Below are 16,301 nucleotides of genomic sequence, written 5' to 3'. Positions count from 1 at the left end.
ACTCAGAATGTGTTAGATGACGGTCGGTATGGCTTAAGGAAACGTATAAGTACCAGAGAGGAAATTCTGACTAAGCGATTGATAATCGAAGCAAGGCTAAAGAAAATAAAAAGGCGTCCGTAATATTTGTCGACCTGGAGAAAGCGTTCGACAATCTAAAATGGTGCAAGATGTTCGAAATTCTCAGAAACATAGGGGTAAGCTGTAGGGAGAGACGTGTAATATACAACTTGTACAAGAGCAAGGAGGGATAATACGAGCGGTCGACCAAGAAAAAAGTGTTTGGATTAAAATTTGTGTAATACAGGGTTTTAGGCTTTCCCCTTACTGTTCAGTCTTTACATCGAAGATGCAATGATGGATATAAAAGAAGGATTGAAGAGTGGTATTAAAATCCAAGGAGAAAGGTATCAATGATACGATTCTCTGATGACCTTGCCATCCTGAGTGGAAGTGAAGAAGAATTATATGATATACTGAAGGGAGTGAACTAACGAGTACAGAATTGGGACTGAGAGTAAATCCAAGAAATACGACAGTAATGAGGAGTAGCAGAATTGAGAGGAACTTATCATCAGTATCGATTGTCACGAAGTTGGTGAAGTTACGGAATTCCGCTACCTGGGCAGCAAAATAACGAATAGCGGACGGGCCAAGGAGGACATCAAAAGCAGAATAGCACTTGCAAAAAGGGCATTCCTGGTAAAGTATTAAACATAGCCTTGAATTTGAAGTAGAAATTTCTGAAGATAAACGTTTCGAGCACAGCATTGTAAGGTAGTGAAACATGGACTGTGGGGAAACCGGTACAGAAGAGGAGCGAAGAATTTGAGACGTGGTGCTACAGACGAATACTGAAACTTAGGTGGACTGATAAAGTAAGGAGTGAGAAGGTTCTACGCAGAATCGGAGAGGGAAGGAATATACGGAAAACACTGACAAGGAGAAGGGAGAGGATGATAGTGCGTCTGTTAAGACATGAGCGCATGACTTCCATGGTACTAAAGGGAGCTGCAGAGGAAGACAGTGATTGGAATATACAATACATGCCGCAAATAGAAGAGGACGCAGGTTGCAAGCGCTATTCTGAGAAGACGAGTTTGGCACAAGAGACGGATTCATGGCGGGCCGCATGAAACCAGTCAGAAGGCTGACGCCTCAAGAAAACAAAACAAAAAAAAATACATGATAGTTGTTTGAGACTTGAAATGTTTCTGGAACCATATACGAGGGCTAGTCGGAAAGTAAGGAACGATAGGTCGCGAAATGGAAACCACAGTGAAAATGAAAACTGTTTTATTTGCAACAATTAGCTACAACTTCCAGCTACTTATCCCTATAGTCACTTATCCGACTTAGACGTTTGTCGTAGTGTTCTACCAACTTCCCAATACCCTCGTTATAGAAGTGTGCTTTCCACCAATTCTCTACGCTGGCCTACAGCTCGCTGTCTGTGCCAAAATGTTGTCTTCATAGCCAACAGTTCATATGAGCAGAGATGAAACTCAGAGGGAGACAATTACTGGCTGTATTGTGGTTAGTCAAACATTTCCAACTGAAAACGATGCAGGAGCATCTTCATTGCCCTTGCAGTATGCGGTTGAGAGTTGTCTTGAAGAAAACGCACGACAGTTATGTAAAGTTGGCTGTATAGCTTTAGGCGAAATTTTTCATCAGGCCTTCGTACTTGGTGGGAGACACTACTGTTCTAGGTATCTTTATGTGCTCCGTGTGTGCTCAGAACTAAAGAGAACGACGTAATGCAATCGACGGGCATCTAGAGGCACTGCCCAACACACCTTTGCAAAACTTCATCGGATATTCACTGTGGTTTCCATTTCGCGACCGATCGTTCCTTACTTTCCAAATAACCCTCGTAGTGTCATTTGCTGAAGTATCATTTTTAAGCTAACGTTCAGCTAGCCACATGTAACAGTCGCCTTCTTGTTAAATCTTTTTATGAAGCTGTGTCTTTTCTTTTTTCCATCTTTCCAGGACAACACAGAGCGAGGTGGCGCAGCAGATAGACACTAGAGTCGCATAAGGGAGAACGGCGCCGCAAATACGTGTCCGGTCATCCACATTTAGCTTTCCAGTGATCTCCGCAAATCGTTAAAGCCAAGTGCCCATGTGGTTCTCTTGAAAGGGCAAGCGGCATTTCCTTCCCCATCCTTCTTCTTCGTCTGTGATGACCTCATGACATATAACCATCTTTTATAGCACGTTCGTTTACGTGTTTATGTGTGTTTAATAACGGAAGTTTTATGAAACACTTTAACCTTTTAATCTACAATTTGTAACAATTTTACTCGTATTAACCACATTAGTGATCCAAGATCCGAAGTCGTGTCCCCAAAAAACTTTTTTGTCAGAATCCTCAAAATTTCATTTAAAACTGAAATACTTAACTCACTGATCGTCAAATTACAATCTACATTTTGGACCTCTAACGTTTCCGTGAGAGATTAAGAACACCTAACGTAAAAAATGGTAAACAGAACAGCCAAATAAGTAAAACATAATTCATTAGCTGTGAAATTGCCGAACTAGCTCATTAATTTCACATTATTTTGAAGAAATCTTCGCAACACAACCGTGATGCGCTTCGGCCGTTTTTCTCAATTATTCATGAATAAAATGGGGAGAAATTTGAAACGATTCATAAAAATGAGATTGTTTAATAAATAAAGTCGTGATATAGTACAATGAAAACAAAGAGGAAAGAACGAAATCAGTTTTAATCAGTTAATGAGTCAGCATACAGATTATTCTGTTTCTCTATAAACTTTTTAGGGCATTTGATGGTCGTTATCGTCATACGATGTTAATATGCTAGAAAGTTTAAAAACTGTCATAGAGCACACACGGTACCAATGATTTTAGACTGAATTATTTTGGTTTTTTCTACGTTAATATTCAGATCTGATTAGCAAAGTGGCAGCGTGGTTACCCTTATTATTTAAGATATTGATTACCTGTTATTGGATGAGGAATGACATTCTCAAACCATAATAGAAGTATATCAATTCTTTTCTCTTATTTTTGAACAGATTCAGTCAATTCACATGGTACGAATGTAACAAGGGATACCACGTCGACTTTGTAACTAGTGATAAATTAAAAAATATGTTGTTATAGCAGCTTTTCGCCGTTTGAATATGTCGGTTCTGAGTAGTTTGTTTAGCACTTTCCGCAATTACCGATTACTGATTTAATTTTCTGGTTAATTGGTCGGAGAGTGGCAAGGACAATTTACGTGCTATTGTTTTTCCCAAAGGAGAGATGATAGTGATCCAATCAACCATCGTGTCGATGGTTGCGTAACTAAGGTGCACTATACTACGAGTCATTTACATAATGTCCCATCGTAAAGTAATATAATACGCTAACAACTTGCGAGTCTGCCTCAGTGGACGTAATTTACCGTGCTTTGACTTTCAAAAGTGTTATTCCGTGAGTTCTGCTTTCCCATGGATGATTAGGTCACTCGTCACCATGTGGTGTGACGACATTTGACAGACAGCGAGAAGTTGGATCTTTCTGCAAATGTGTCTGATGGTGGCCAACATATCTGGTAGTAGTAATAGTTTCCGCCTCGTGAATGCACCGTAGTTTAATCGCTGTTTTGCTTGTTTTATTTCTGGGAAATATTGAATTTCTAATGAAACTAGCAAAGAGTAGTGTATAAAACGTAAGTAAATTATTTACCTTCACTTCTAGAAAACATTGTTTTGAGATGCAATTATAACTGGTAAAATGAATCTATGTAATGTGAAGAACAAATCTGTACGTGTTTTTCCGGGAGGTGGGTAAGTGAGGATTCTGGAAAACGAGCAGCTACGTTTCCTTCTAAGGAACGTACTAAAACGAGATACTGTTCCTAGGCTGAAAATCATTGCAGGCATGGAGATAAGGCTCCGAACCCTGTACCATATTCCACCAAAGTGGGGGGTAATATCAGAATTACTTTATTAAATATTTTAAACGTAACTTAACACACAACATTCCTAATTACTTATCGGGTGGTTCGTAGCGTTCAAGAATTCAAGCCATTTAAATGAGAAGAGTTGGTGTCAATTATCACTGATAGTCCATAATGGCATGCTGATAAAGCTTTATATTTGCCTGTCGATCGTCTTGGAACTGAAAGTGGTTTTGATAAGAGTTCTGTGAAAAAGAGTTCCCCAGCGACATTACATTCGGTGCACTCAAACCGGATAAAGGTTGAGCAGACAAATGTGCTGAACCTAATCGAGATCTACCCATATGAATCACCGAAAAAGAAAGAAGAAAAATAAACATACACTGACAATGAAGGAAAAAGAAAACTTTCCTGTGGAAAGTAACGGTGGATTAGTCGAGCAGTTTCACAACAGCATTTCACACAGGACAAATTAAATTAAACATTACTCACAATAAAATATTTACTGCCATTAGAGACATACGTAGAACTTTTTGGTGTAATAAATATGACGTTGAAGCGTATTACTACGTTTCCGTTGTATACTGCGTACAAATGTAGGCCTTTCCCCATATATTTGACCGTGCTGAATGGTACTACGGGATCTTCAATATTCAGATACAGCGCCCAGCCTGAGTATGGTTTTATATTGTTCCGACACTCGTTTCGGCAAATGCTGGTCTGTTTCCCAATCTCTATTTCATAAAGTATGATAAGCAGACCGTTTAAACACGATAACGCAGAGCCAAACTTAATTGAAACTAAAATCATGAAATTATGAAATCAATGGACCCTGGACAGACGCTACGAAATAGAGAGGTTACATTCAGAATATTTGTGTTTTGGTTGCTGTTGACTTTTGGTCACAGTTACCGGTCAGTTCGAAGTATTTCACGTGCGTCATTACCATTAATGGATGAGTTAATTCTGGGATATTATCCTGAATACACCAGGAGTTATATGCTCGTGGTATCAATTAAAATTTTTCTGTTTCTAACTTGCAGTGTTGTTTATTCTGCTCCATAAAAACTCCAGGTGACTTTCTGGAGTACTCCACCTCACTAATGTAGACAGGATCTCTCTCCTTTTTCTTAAAAAAAAAAAGAGTAAGAAACGCTCTCTTCTGCACGCCATACGTACTCTGCTATCTGAGAAGCTGCTTCCGGAACGTAGTACATTTGAGATTTAACAAGGAGGCTCTAAAGTTCTCAAACCAAAATATATATTCAAAAAATCATCCGCGATCATCACCGAATGGACGAAACTTCTGTTTTATGCTTGTGCGGCAGTTTCTAACTAAAGCGTCTCACTCCACGCTTCGATGCCGGTGGCTATGCTACAAATCGTGAACTGTGCTTTCAGACCACGAACGATATTAACGGTCTTCATAAATTCAGCCAGTAGCCGAAAGCAGCCAAGGTTGCCCTCCGAACCCAGGCGACACGCTTCGGTGGTGGGATATGATGTATGACTTGAAACTTGCAGCCCCTCTTATAACTCATACTCGGCCCTAAAGCAACATTTGTTCTGAGATCTCGTGCTTGCCATTCTGAGAACGTCCAAAAGTTTACAGCCATGATCACATCGGACACAGTAATTGCGAACTTGCATTTTACATCGATCTGCCCTGTGATTTATTACATAGGGTGTTCTTATCCAATGACCTCCAGCAAATTCCGCGACAGGTTTCAAAAGTTCTGATTGTGGTGTAAGTGTATCACCTGCGTTTTCTGTAACATATTTACAATGAATTTCTGTGCTTCACGTGATTTCCCTAAATCGCTCCAGGCAAATGCCGGGATGGTTCCTTTCAAAGGGCACGGCCGACTTCCTTCCCCATCCTTCCCTAATCCGATGAGACCGATGACCTCGCTGTCTGGCTCTTCCCCCAAAACAAACCCAACCCCAACCCTCTGTGATTCATCTTTCAGCTACATGTCGTGTGAGCTCAAATTTCTACAGAAAAAAACAGTCAGTGATTCCCGCTAAGACCGAATGGGAGGTATCCATCTGAAATATTGGGAAAAGAATCTGTATAGAATTTACTTACCATTACCGGTATTCCGCAAAGTGCTATGAAAATACGTGTATGCAACTGTTAACACGAAATAATGTTGTTGTGATTATGGAATGAACGAGTTTTCTTATACGTTTGCTTATTTACAAATTTAATTATGTACAAACAGCCTAGTGTATAGCTCTGTCGGAACGTCTTCGTGCAATATTACTGTTGAATAACTGGCACAGTTTACGAGAAGGAGAGGATGAAGTCAGTATGTGAATAAGGGGCGATTGGGAGAGCTCTACAATTATCCAAGATCCAATGAGAATCAAAATAATGTATATATGTGTCAGTACCAGCTGAATCAGATAAACAGATGCCGAAAGGCGCTAGGATACGGAACTGGCCCTTGGGATTCAGACACAGTACTGAAGTAAGAGAAACCAATCGCAGTACAGTTATGACAATTCTAGTGGCTGACCACTTGCGAGGAGTGTGATGTGGAAACAACGCGTCCATGCCAGGTTGAAGATGGTTACGTTGGCTGTGGTATAATTTTTGTATTTGGAAAATACAAGGCATATTATTAAAATTGTATCTTAAATGGGAGTAGAAGTAATCCAAGACCGTGGAAACAACAGCTCATCTATTTCCCATGGAGCTGCATACAACAGCATTGCTTTTGCCTCTGTGAAAATCTGGAACTTCCAGATTACAAAACCTATCATTCTAGCTATTTGTTTTGTTATCGGACCTTCGTGATGTTTTATTGACTGAAATAAGGCTAAATGGTAGTTTTAACTGGGGAGGGCCAAAATAATTACAATCCATTCGAAAACTGAGCTATAAACGTGGATGATATACCTCCAGGTAGCATCTACGTAAGATATAAAAGGTTGTTCCTATCTTCGAAAATTATCAACGTTTGAATTTGGTTGTATGATGAAACTAAACCGGAAAGCATTCCTTCTACTGCGAAAACTGTTCTTATTTTTCGTACTTTTCTGTTTAGTTTCAGTAGGCTATCCTTTTTCCAGTCCACTGGGAAACGGTAAACTGTAGTATGCTTCTTACCTATGCGCCAGCTTTAATTAGTACCTAGTACCTCTTATTTTCTGTGTTACCAAGCAGATAATACTGATTCAAATTTATGGTGAACACCATTAGAATTAAAGAAATTGGACACGTTTGATCAAACTTATAGACTAACAGAAACACGTGATTTTCAGGAAGACCATTTATATTGTCATCTTTTGAGTTCCACTCCAACTGAGGAGCGCTAAAAGCCTCTGACGAAGATCATTGTAACGGGAGATAATGGTATCAACATAATGTATACCCATATAGCTGCTGCGAATCGACTGCAGTAACGCTGAGTACCATCAGAATTCACTATCGAACAGTCCCACAACAGCACACCACGTTGCGTTTCGCAGACCATATTGATCTGTTCCTATCCATAGAATACTAGCGAAGCGCTGTAAATCGCTGAAAAACGGATGTAGTTGACACTGATACTTTAAAAACTAATAAATTATTTTGAGACATTCCATCGATGGCTTTTCCAACTCACCTTAGCATGTAAAGGATTTCGCCGTCTGGATGGATGCGTACCAGTACGTTGGGTACCGTCACGAACTGGAATTCTGCATGTTTGGCATTTGGAAAGTACACCTCTGGCTTCCAGATCGCCTTCACCAAGTTAGGGTCATTAAGATCGAGAGGCTCCGTGATGTTGGAGTGCCGCAGTCGCGAGTCTTGCCACTTCTGCCGCAGGTACAGGTCTACTTCGTAGTCCTGCGGGAATACCACAAAAGAAAATTTGAACAAAGGCAGCAGACAGCGACCACTAATTCTGAAATAATAACAACATATGAACTCACGGACATTCATACTAAGCTACAATTTATGGTAGTCAACAAATACGGTTGATGATTATTATCTGTGAAACAAATGAATTACTATGATACAGTGATTTGTTGGCTGGTTATCAAATTCATTTCAATCGAAATGTTGGTCCTCTTAATGAGATAAGCATTTCACTGTTCGTAATGTATGTTAATGAAGAACTCATGCCCCTAATCCAAAATACCTTATCTACATGAAAAAAATGAAGTACTCAATGTCAATGTAACTTCTTACACGCACACACAGTAACTGGCTGTATGTAAATGATGAAACTAGCAGACCTTTGTGATAGAATCAAAGGTGACCAGAGTGCATTAGCGTAGTTCGTTCTTAGCGCTGTTACAGACCAGGCTGGATATAAACTATGCGATCAAAAGTATCCGGACACGTGGCTGGAAACGACTTAAAAGTTCGTGGCGCCCTCCATCGGTAATGCTGGAATTCAGTAGGGTGTTGGTCCACCCTTAGCCTTGATGACAACTTCCACTCTCACAGGCAAACGTTCAATCAGGTGCTGGAAGGTTTCTTGGGGAATGGCAGCCCATCTTTCACGGAGTGCTGCACTGAAGAGAGGTATCGATGTCGGTCGGTGAGGCCTGGCACGAAGTCGGTGTTCCGAAACATCCCAAAGGTGCTCTATAGGATTCTGGTCATGGCTCTGTGCAGCTCAGTCCATTACAGGGATGTTATTGTCGTGTAACCACTCCGCCACAGACTGTGAATTATGAACAGGTGCTCGATCGTCTTGAGAGATGGAATCGACATCCCGGAATTGCTCTTCAACAGTGGGAAGCAAGAAGGTGCTTAAAACACCATTGTATGCCTGCGCTGTGATAGTTCATGCAAAACAACAAGGGGTGCAAGCTCCCTCCATGAAAAACACTACCACACCATAACACCACCGCCTCCGAATTTTACTGTTGGCACTACACACGCTGGCAGATGACGTTCACTGGACATTCGCCATACCCACACCCAGCCACCGGATCGCCACATTGTGTACCGTGATTCATCACTCCACATGTTTTCCCACTGTCCAATCGGCCAATGTTTACACTCCTTACACCAAGCGAGGCGTCATTCTTCATTTACCGGCGTAATGTGTGGCTTATGAGCAGCCGCTGGACCATGAAATCGAAGCTTTCTCACCTTTCGTCTGTCATAGTACTTGCAGTGGATCCTGATACAGTTTGGAATTCCTGTGTGATGGTCTGGATAGATGGTTCAAATGGCTCTGAGCACTAAGGGACTTAACATCTATGGTCATCAGTCCCCTAGAACTTAGAACTACTTAAACCTAACTAACCTAATGACATCACACACATCCATTCCCGAGGCAAGATTCGAACCTGCGACCGTAGCAGTCACGCGGCTCCGGACTGAGCGCCTAGAACCGCTAGACCACCGCGGCCGGCGTCTGGATAGATGTCTGCCTATAATACATTACGACATTCTTCAACGGTCGGCGGTCTCTGTCAGTCAACAGACGAGATCGACCTGTACGCTTTTGTGGTGCATGTGTCCCTTCACGTTTTCACTTCACTATCACATCGGAAACAGTGGACCTAGGGATGTTTAGGAGCGTGGAAATCTCCCGTACAGACGTATGACACAACTGATACCCAATCACCCTACCACGTTGTAAGTCAGTTCTGCGGACGACACCATTCTGCTCTCTCAGGATGTCTAATGACTACTGAGGTTGCTGATATGGAGTACGTGGCAGTAGGTGGAAGCACAATGCACCTAATATGAAAAACGTATGTTTTTGTGGGTGTCCGGATACTTTTGAACACATTGTGTATAACGGTTCGGACAACTTCGGATGCTGGGTGATCACTTTGTGGGTCATGAAGATGCTGTGTATTTTCGTGAGACAGGGTTATCATCACTGGACTGAGATTGAGGGGGACCTCATTGTGGCTCACCATTTTGTCGACTGCCGGAATCGTACAATATCCAGACTTGTGGCGCTTTCGGATGTGATGGTGGCCCGATGGAGGACTACACTGGAATCTGGGAGTAGCCGTACTCATCGTCAAGGTTCCTGTCGACCAAGTGTGGCCGTCACAAGAGAGGAATGCTGTATTTCATATAGCAAATCTTAATCCCTTCACAAAAGCGTCCGTCATCCGAAACAAGTAATGGACTCTCTCTACCATCCTGTCAAGCTCACTTTATTGGTCGGAGATATAGACGACATGAAGCACCAGTTCCAACACTTGTGGGTGAACTAGCATCAGGAGAGGATAATATGGATTTATTACTCCCTTCAGTGCGTGCATTCTGAGCAGAGGCGACGCAACGTCTGATAAGTAGTCTCATACTGCCAAGTTCTTTGTATATTTGAATCGATTTTGTAATCAATGAAATAGCACTACATACTCTCTAAAGGCGTGCAGTTTGCTTCCTCCCCCTCCTTTCCCACCTTCCACTCCCGGCTACTACATTTCTTTTGTCAGACAGCGTATATTCAGCTGCATTCAATAACAGGTGTTACGCTATATGAATGGGCACTGTGCGTGTGTATTAGTAAGACAGTACAGATCCTTCTAAATTTTTAGTTTTTTGTGAGTTGCTGTTGAACCACCAAAAGTTGCGCAACAGGTGAACGCTGCAGATTTTGATGCACAGTTTTGTTTCTATTTGTCCTTATACATGCAGCTATCTTGGTACATTCGTTGAGAAGCCAGTCGCCTAATTAAATAAACCGATCTGTTTCATTAAAAAAACAATAGTGGCCGAATAAAGAAAAGAATAGATGCATATTTAACGCTCACCTCTAAAATTGGTGGGTTTTTATTATTTGGTGTACCACTCCTACTTCTGTTTCAAGTAAAAAATCTAAGATGTCCTTCTAATAAAGTTTCTACTTATTGGTAAAGATGATTCTTAGAGTAACGCTTTTACTGATGTACAATGTTAGATGATTTTTATATGGCTGCGATGAAACATGACATCTGATACTGTTATTTTCTTTACAATACTCTTCTTCGCAATGCAAGATATCAAGAAGACGGAATTGTATATTTCTCTTCTACTCGTGATGGATAATGTCTTGCCAATAAACTTGTACACGTTGCATATTGTTGCTGTGGCTATATATATTGGGCATGCACTGACCATGGGTGAAATTAGGTATTACACTTCAATGATTTTACAGGTATGCTAGGAATAAAAAATGGTTCAAATGTCTCTGAGCTCTATGGGACTTAACATCTGAGGTCATCAGCCCCTAGAACTTAGAACTACTTAAACCTAACTAACCTAAGGACATCACACACATCAATGCCCGAGGCTAGATTCGAACCTGCAACCGTAGCAGTCGCGTGGTTCCGGACTGAAGCACCTAGAATCGCTCGGCTACCGCGGCCGGCTGCAAGGAACAGTGTGTGTGTGTGTGTGTGTGTGTGTGTGTGCGTGTGTGTGTGTGTGACAGAGAGAGAGAAAGTAACACACTTGTAGTGACATCAATGAATGATTTGATTTGTCGGCTGAAGGAATTTATTCTCAGCGGGCATCTCAAGTAAGAACACACAAGGGCTGACATTTTGTTGAATGTGAAGGGAGAATGAAAGATTCGTTTCACTATAGCTACTGTTGTAGGATACTTTGCATTTATGGCTATGTGTGACAGTGGTACTTCTGTCGTGGGATCCTTTGGTTCAGTGCTTATCGTTGCTTCCTGTGCCGACGTGCAGTACAAAGGTTACAGGTTGGTGCCACACACTTATTGTCACCAGATTAAAAAACTTGTTAAAGTATTAAATTAAACGTGCAACAATCAACGTTTAGCTTGTCTCATTGTCGTAAACTGACTGTCATGAAAGTGGCCTAAATTTGTTACTAACAGCATGAGCATACACTGTCCAGTCACATTAATGTGACCACCTATCAAAAGTCTGAATAACCTCGTTTCGGAGCGCAGACTGCTGCGAGACGTGCGTTATGCCTTCCAGAACAACGGAATCACCCAGCAAATGCCGCGAATCTCAGTAGCAGGTACTGTCCTCAGCTGCATTACTACAATTAGTGTGCTTAACTTTAACATCCCACTCTAAAGTACGTTTTTTCTAAAGTATTATATATCCCAAATAATATGCCAACATCTTATATAAATGACGTATTGAAAGGGCACTACGAAGTCCGCGAAGAGCACAGTATGAGAAGAATAAAACGGGAGGGGGGGGGGGGGGGCAGAAAGTCCTACATATTATGATTATTTAACTTGCCGAATAATCTAATTAGTATCCTCTGTATCTGATATACAAAGAAGTCCTCTCTAAAAACTGACAAGGATACCTAAGATTTTTCGTACCTTACATTTTAAAACTACGTAGTCCTGATAATTTCACACCAATACATCTGCCATGTTGGTAAGACGGTAAAATAATGTATGTCGTTTCCCCTTGGTAACGGTGCTACACGTATTATTTGGTCTCCCATTCATAGTTGAATGTCACGAAGAGTGCTGTCAGTAGGACGTTGTTAGGCTTTTACATGCACAGTTTTAATTGGTAATCAATAAAACACCATACATAAAATGTTACGCTCATATCATCTACCCTCGTAGAAATAAGATGGTTCCCAGGATTTTTTTTCATTCTGCATCCGCTACGTCTGATGAATTGTATGTAGGAATATGTCGTATATTATCATTGGTGCTCTTGTTTTCTTCGTAATCAGTAATCTACGATAGTCGCAGCACATGAATAACGACGTTTACCAACTCTGATACCACGTAAATATATGTCTCTTAAACTTTAAATTACAACATAAAGATGTGTTGACGCGTATCTGTGATTTTTTCAGTTTGTACAGCTGCTATCAATCACTCATATCCCTTCCAATTACAAGTAAAGGTCACGTCATGTCCTACCAGACCACGAAATGTAGCAGAATCCATTTTAGCAGAAAGTTCTGCCTACATCGACAGCAGCTCGGAGGATGCTTGTTATGCACACGTTTGTCTTTATTGTGAGTTCCTAGCTATAAGCGGCTTCCAACGGTTTAGCTTTTCTCGTAACGGCTCTTCGCTACTTTGCCAAATATTCAGTTGGGGCTACATGTGAATCATGCCGCCTATGCAAAGAAGCGCAGCTCAAAACTTTGGTAAATGTCAGACCACAATTTTAAAAAATCTTTCCATGTGTGGTTTCTGTCATCATGATATCTATTACAGTGACTTTAAGAGGACCTCCAGGTATTATTACAACGTTCGTGATATTTCCTGTCAAGATTTCTGATCAGGTACGGCTTCTAGTTGTGCAGCCAATGTTCACCGATCATATTCTAATCGTACTAATCATACCATAGTTACTTAAATCATTGTTGTACCGTCAAGACAGCAGTCTGACACATAAATTATTAGACACACAATGGAACTGTAACATGTATGTGTCTTCAGCTTCAATCATTCACAGTCCGGCCGTTATTTACCTACAGAATGATGTTCCGATCGTCGGGATCGTTAGGTGGGCTGTGCAAACGTAAACTGTTTAGTAGTAGGTTCTCTATATAAGAATTCTATCATAATGAAGTGTAGCATATTTACTAATCGATTAATTGTTTGGACCTATTTCTAACAAACTGTCTACTCTTTGGGCATTTCCTAACAGATTACATTTGTACTGATTCTTGTTTCTCCTACTTCATCCGAATAAATACATTTTAGTTGGGCAGTTACAACAAGCACAGGTATGTCCTCATCAAAGATTATTTCGGGAATAGCTATACTACTACAGAACATCCAAACGGATACGAGCCCTAGGGATTCTACAGACTTGTCTCTGACTCGTGGTACGTGATGGATATTAAAGTAATGATGAATATAGGGAGGAAACATGTATCCGTGATTCTGCAAAAAGCTTATAAGAAAACCTAAAAGTTTGCGATAAGTCTGAGACACAGAATGCCTGGTGAAAATGTAGATTCAAATGACAGAATGAAGGAGGTGCGGTACTGATTGATAAGACTTGATAATCTCATTTGTCGTTCACTATATGGCTAATCGGTAAAATAGGAGAGAATATTTTTATAAAAGCGTTTTGTATTCTGTAGAGATCTTGTCGTAATGAAAGGTCAATATCAGAAGAACGAAGTCAGAAGATACATAATGCCAATTTTCCTGGTACTGATGGCTCAGGACTTGTATCTCACACGTAAAGGCGTCGAAGAAAACTCCCGGACGTTGGAAATGCCCCCGCAACCCATCCTTGTACTGATTTTTATTGCCAGTTGGAGAGGTACTTTTCATATTTTGTTTTCCAGGGCATCAAGAAAAATGTATGATCAATAAGCTATAAGCAATTTTCCACTCCTAGAAATGCATACTTGATTTTTCATGAACGTTATATGGATTCCAACAGAGTCATTGACTGTTTAATGAATTGATTAACCGTCTTTCCAAAAAAGGAAAAGGCACAGATGGGCTGTAGTTTGTGTCGTTTCACAAAGTCTAGGGAACTATGTTCACCATACCGCCATACCGCATGTATCAGCATCGGAATACTATGATGACGGCTTGCGCAGAACACTGACAATAGTCCTAAGTTGACCTCTTTCACTGTGGGAGAAGTATAATTGGTTGCTACGATAATCCATATACACGCCTGGAAATGGAAAAAAGAACACATTGACACCGGTGTGTCAGACCCACCATACTTGCTCCGGACACTGCGAGAGGGCTGTACAAGCAATGATCACACGCACGACACAGCGGACACACCAGGAACCGCGGTGTTGGCCGTCGAATGGCGCTAGCTGCGCAGCATTTGTGCACCGCCGCCGTCAGTGTCAGCCAGTTTGCCGTGGCATACGGAGCTCCATCGCAGTCTTTAACACTGGTAGCATGCCGCGACAGCGTGGACGTGAACCGTATGTGCAGTTGACGGACTTTGAGCGAGGGCGTATAGTGGGCATGCGGGAGGCCGGGTGGACGTACCGCCGACTTGCTCAACACGTGGGGCGTGAGGTCTCCACAGTACATCGATGTTGTCGCCAGTGGTCGGCGGAAGGTGCACGTGCCCGTCGACCTGGGACCGGACCGCAGCGACACACGGATGCACGCCAAGACCGTAGGATCCTACGCAGTGCCGTAGGGGACCGCACCGCCACTTCCCAGCAAATTAGGGACACTGTTGCTCCTGGGGTATCGGCGAGGACCATTCGCAACCGTCTCCATGAAGCTGGGCTACGGTCCCGCACACCGTTAGGCCGTCTTCCGCTCACGCCCCAACATCGTGCAGCCCGCCTCCAGTGGTGTCGCGACAGGCGTGAATGGAGGGACGAATGGAGACGTGTCGTCTTCAGCGATGAGAGTCGCTTCTGCCTTGTTGCCAATGATGGTCGTATGCGTGTTTGGCGCCGTGCAGGTGAGCGCCACAATCAGGACTGCATACGACCGAGGCACACAGGGCCAACACCCGGCATCATGGTGTGGGGAGCGATCTCCTACACTGGCTGTACACGACTGGTGATCGTCGAGGGGACACTGAACAGTGCACGGTACATCCAAACCGTCATCGAACCCATCGTTCTACCATTCCTAGACCGGCAAGGGAACTTGCTGTTCCAACAGAACAATGCACGTCCGCATGTATCCCGTGCCACCCAACGTGCTCTAGAAGGTGTAAGTCAACTATCCTGGCCAGCAAGATCTCCGGATCTGTCCCCCATTGAGCATGTTTGGGACTGGATGAAGCGTCGTCTCACGCGGTCTGCACGTCCAGCACGAACGCTGGTCCACCTGAGGCGACAGGTGGAAATGGCATGGCAAGCCGTTCCACAGGACTACATCCAGCATCTCTACGATCGTCTCCATGGGAGAATAGCAGCCTGCATTGCTGCGAAAGGTGGATATACACTGTACTAGTGCCGACATTGTGCATGCTCTGTTGCCTGTGTCTATGTGCCTGTGGTTCTGTCAGTGTGATCATGTGATGTATCTGACCCCAGGATGTGTCAATAAAGTTTCCCCTTCCTGGGACAATGAATTCACGGTGTTCTTATTTCAATTTCCAGGAGTGTACTTACAGATAATTAACTAGTTCTGCTGCCGGATGAGACGTTAACTTATGCCCGAGCTGAGAAGCAAAGAAGTGACATTGGTTGTCAACAATTTCCCATTATAGCAGCTGCCCTTCTGTCTGAGTTTCACATATGCAAACTCTCACTATAAGTGACGAAGTTTGGACAGCTCAACTTCATGCTCAGTATGGCATGACTGCACGAGACGGACGGCGACGGGTATTGTTCTCTACATGCAGTCGTAAGGGTAAATCGTCACCGAGTGGATAGCATCTTCGCCTTCAAATAAGACGTTGTTAGTGGCAGAAGCTCTGACGGACCGGGTTAAGTACTAGTGGAAAACATTGACATCGGGTGATCACATTTCTCAGCACATGTATCTGACGTGTTAGTCATCCAAAA

The 16,301-nt window shown here is 42.4% G+C and overlaps 1 protein-coding gene across 1 annotated transcript in view; it reads right to left on the bottom strand.

The window, feature by feature from the left end:
* The window catches only part of LOC126474444 (glycine receptor subunit alpha-4-like), a 724,913-nt gene that overhangs the window by 208,814 nt on the left and 499,798 nt on the right, over positions 1-16,301 (bottom strand). Inside the window, exon 5 of the mRNA XM_050101915.1 lies at positions 7,537-7,760. Within this exon, the coding sequence (XP_049957872.1) occupies positions 7,537-7,760 (224 nt within the window). The remainder of the gene's footprint in view (positions 1-7,536; positions 7,761-16,301) is intronic.

This window comes from Schistocerca serialis, chromosome 4, assembly GCF_023864345.2.
Source record: "Schistocerca serialis cubense isolate TAMUIC-IGC-003099 chromosome 4, iqSchSeri2.2, whole genome shotgun sequence".
Classification (NCBI taxonomy): Eukaryota; Metazoa; Arthropoda; class Insecta; order Orthoptera; family Acrididae; genus Schistocerca; species Schistocerca serialis.
This window is presented reverse-complemented; position numbering and strand designations above follow the sequence as displayed.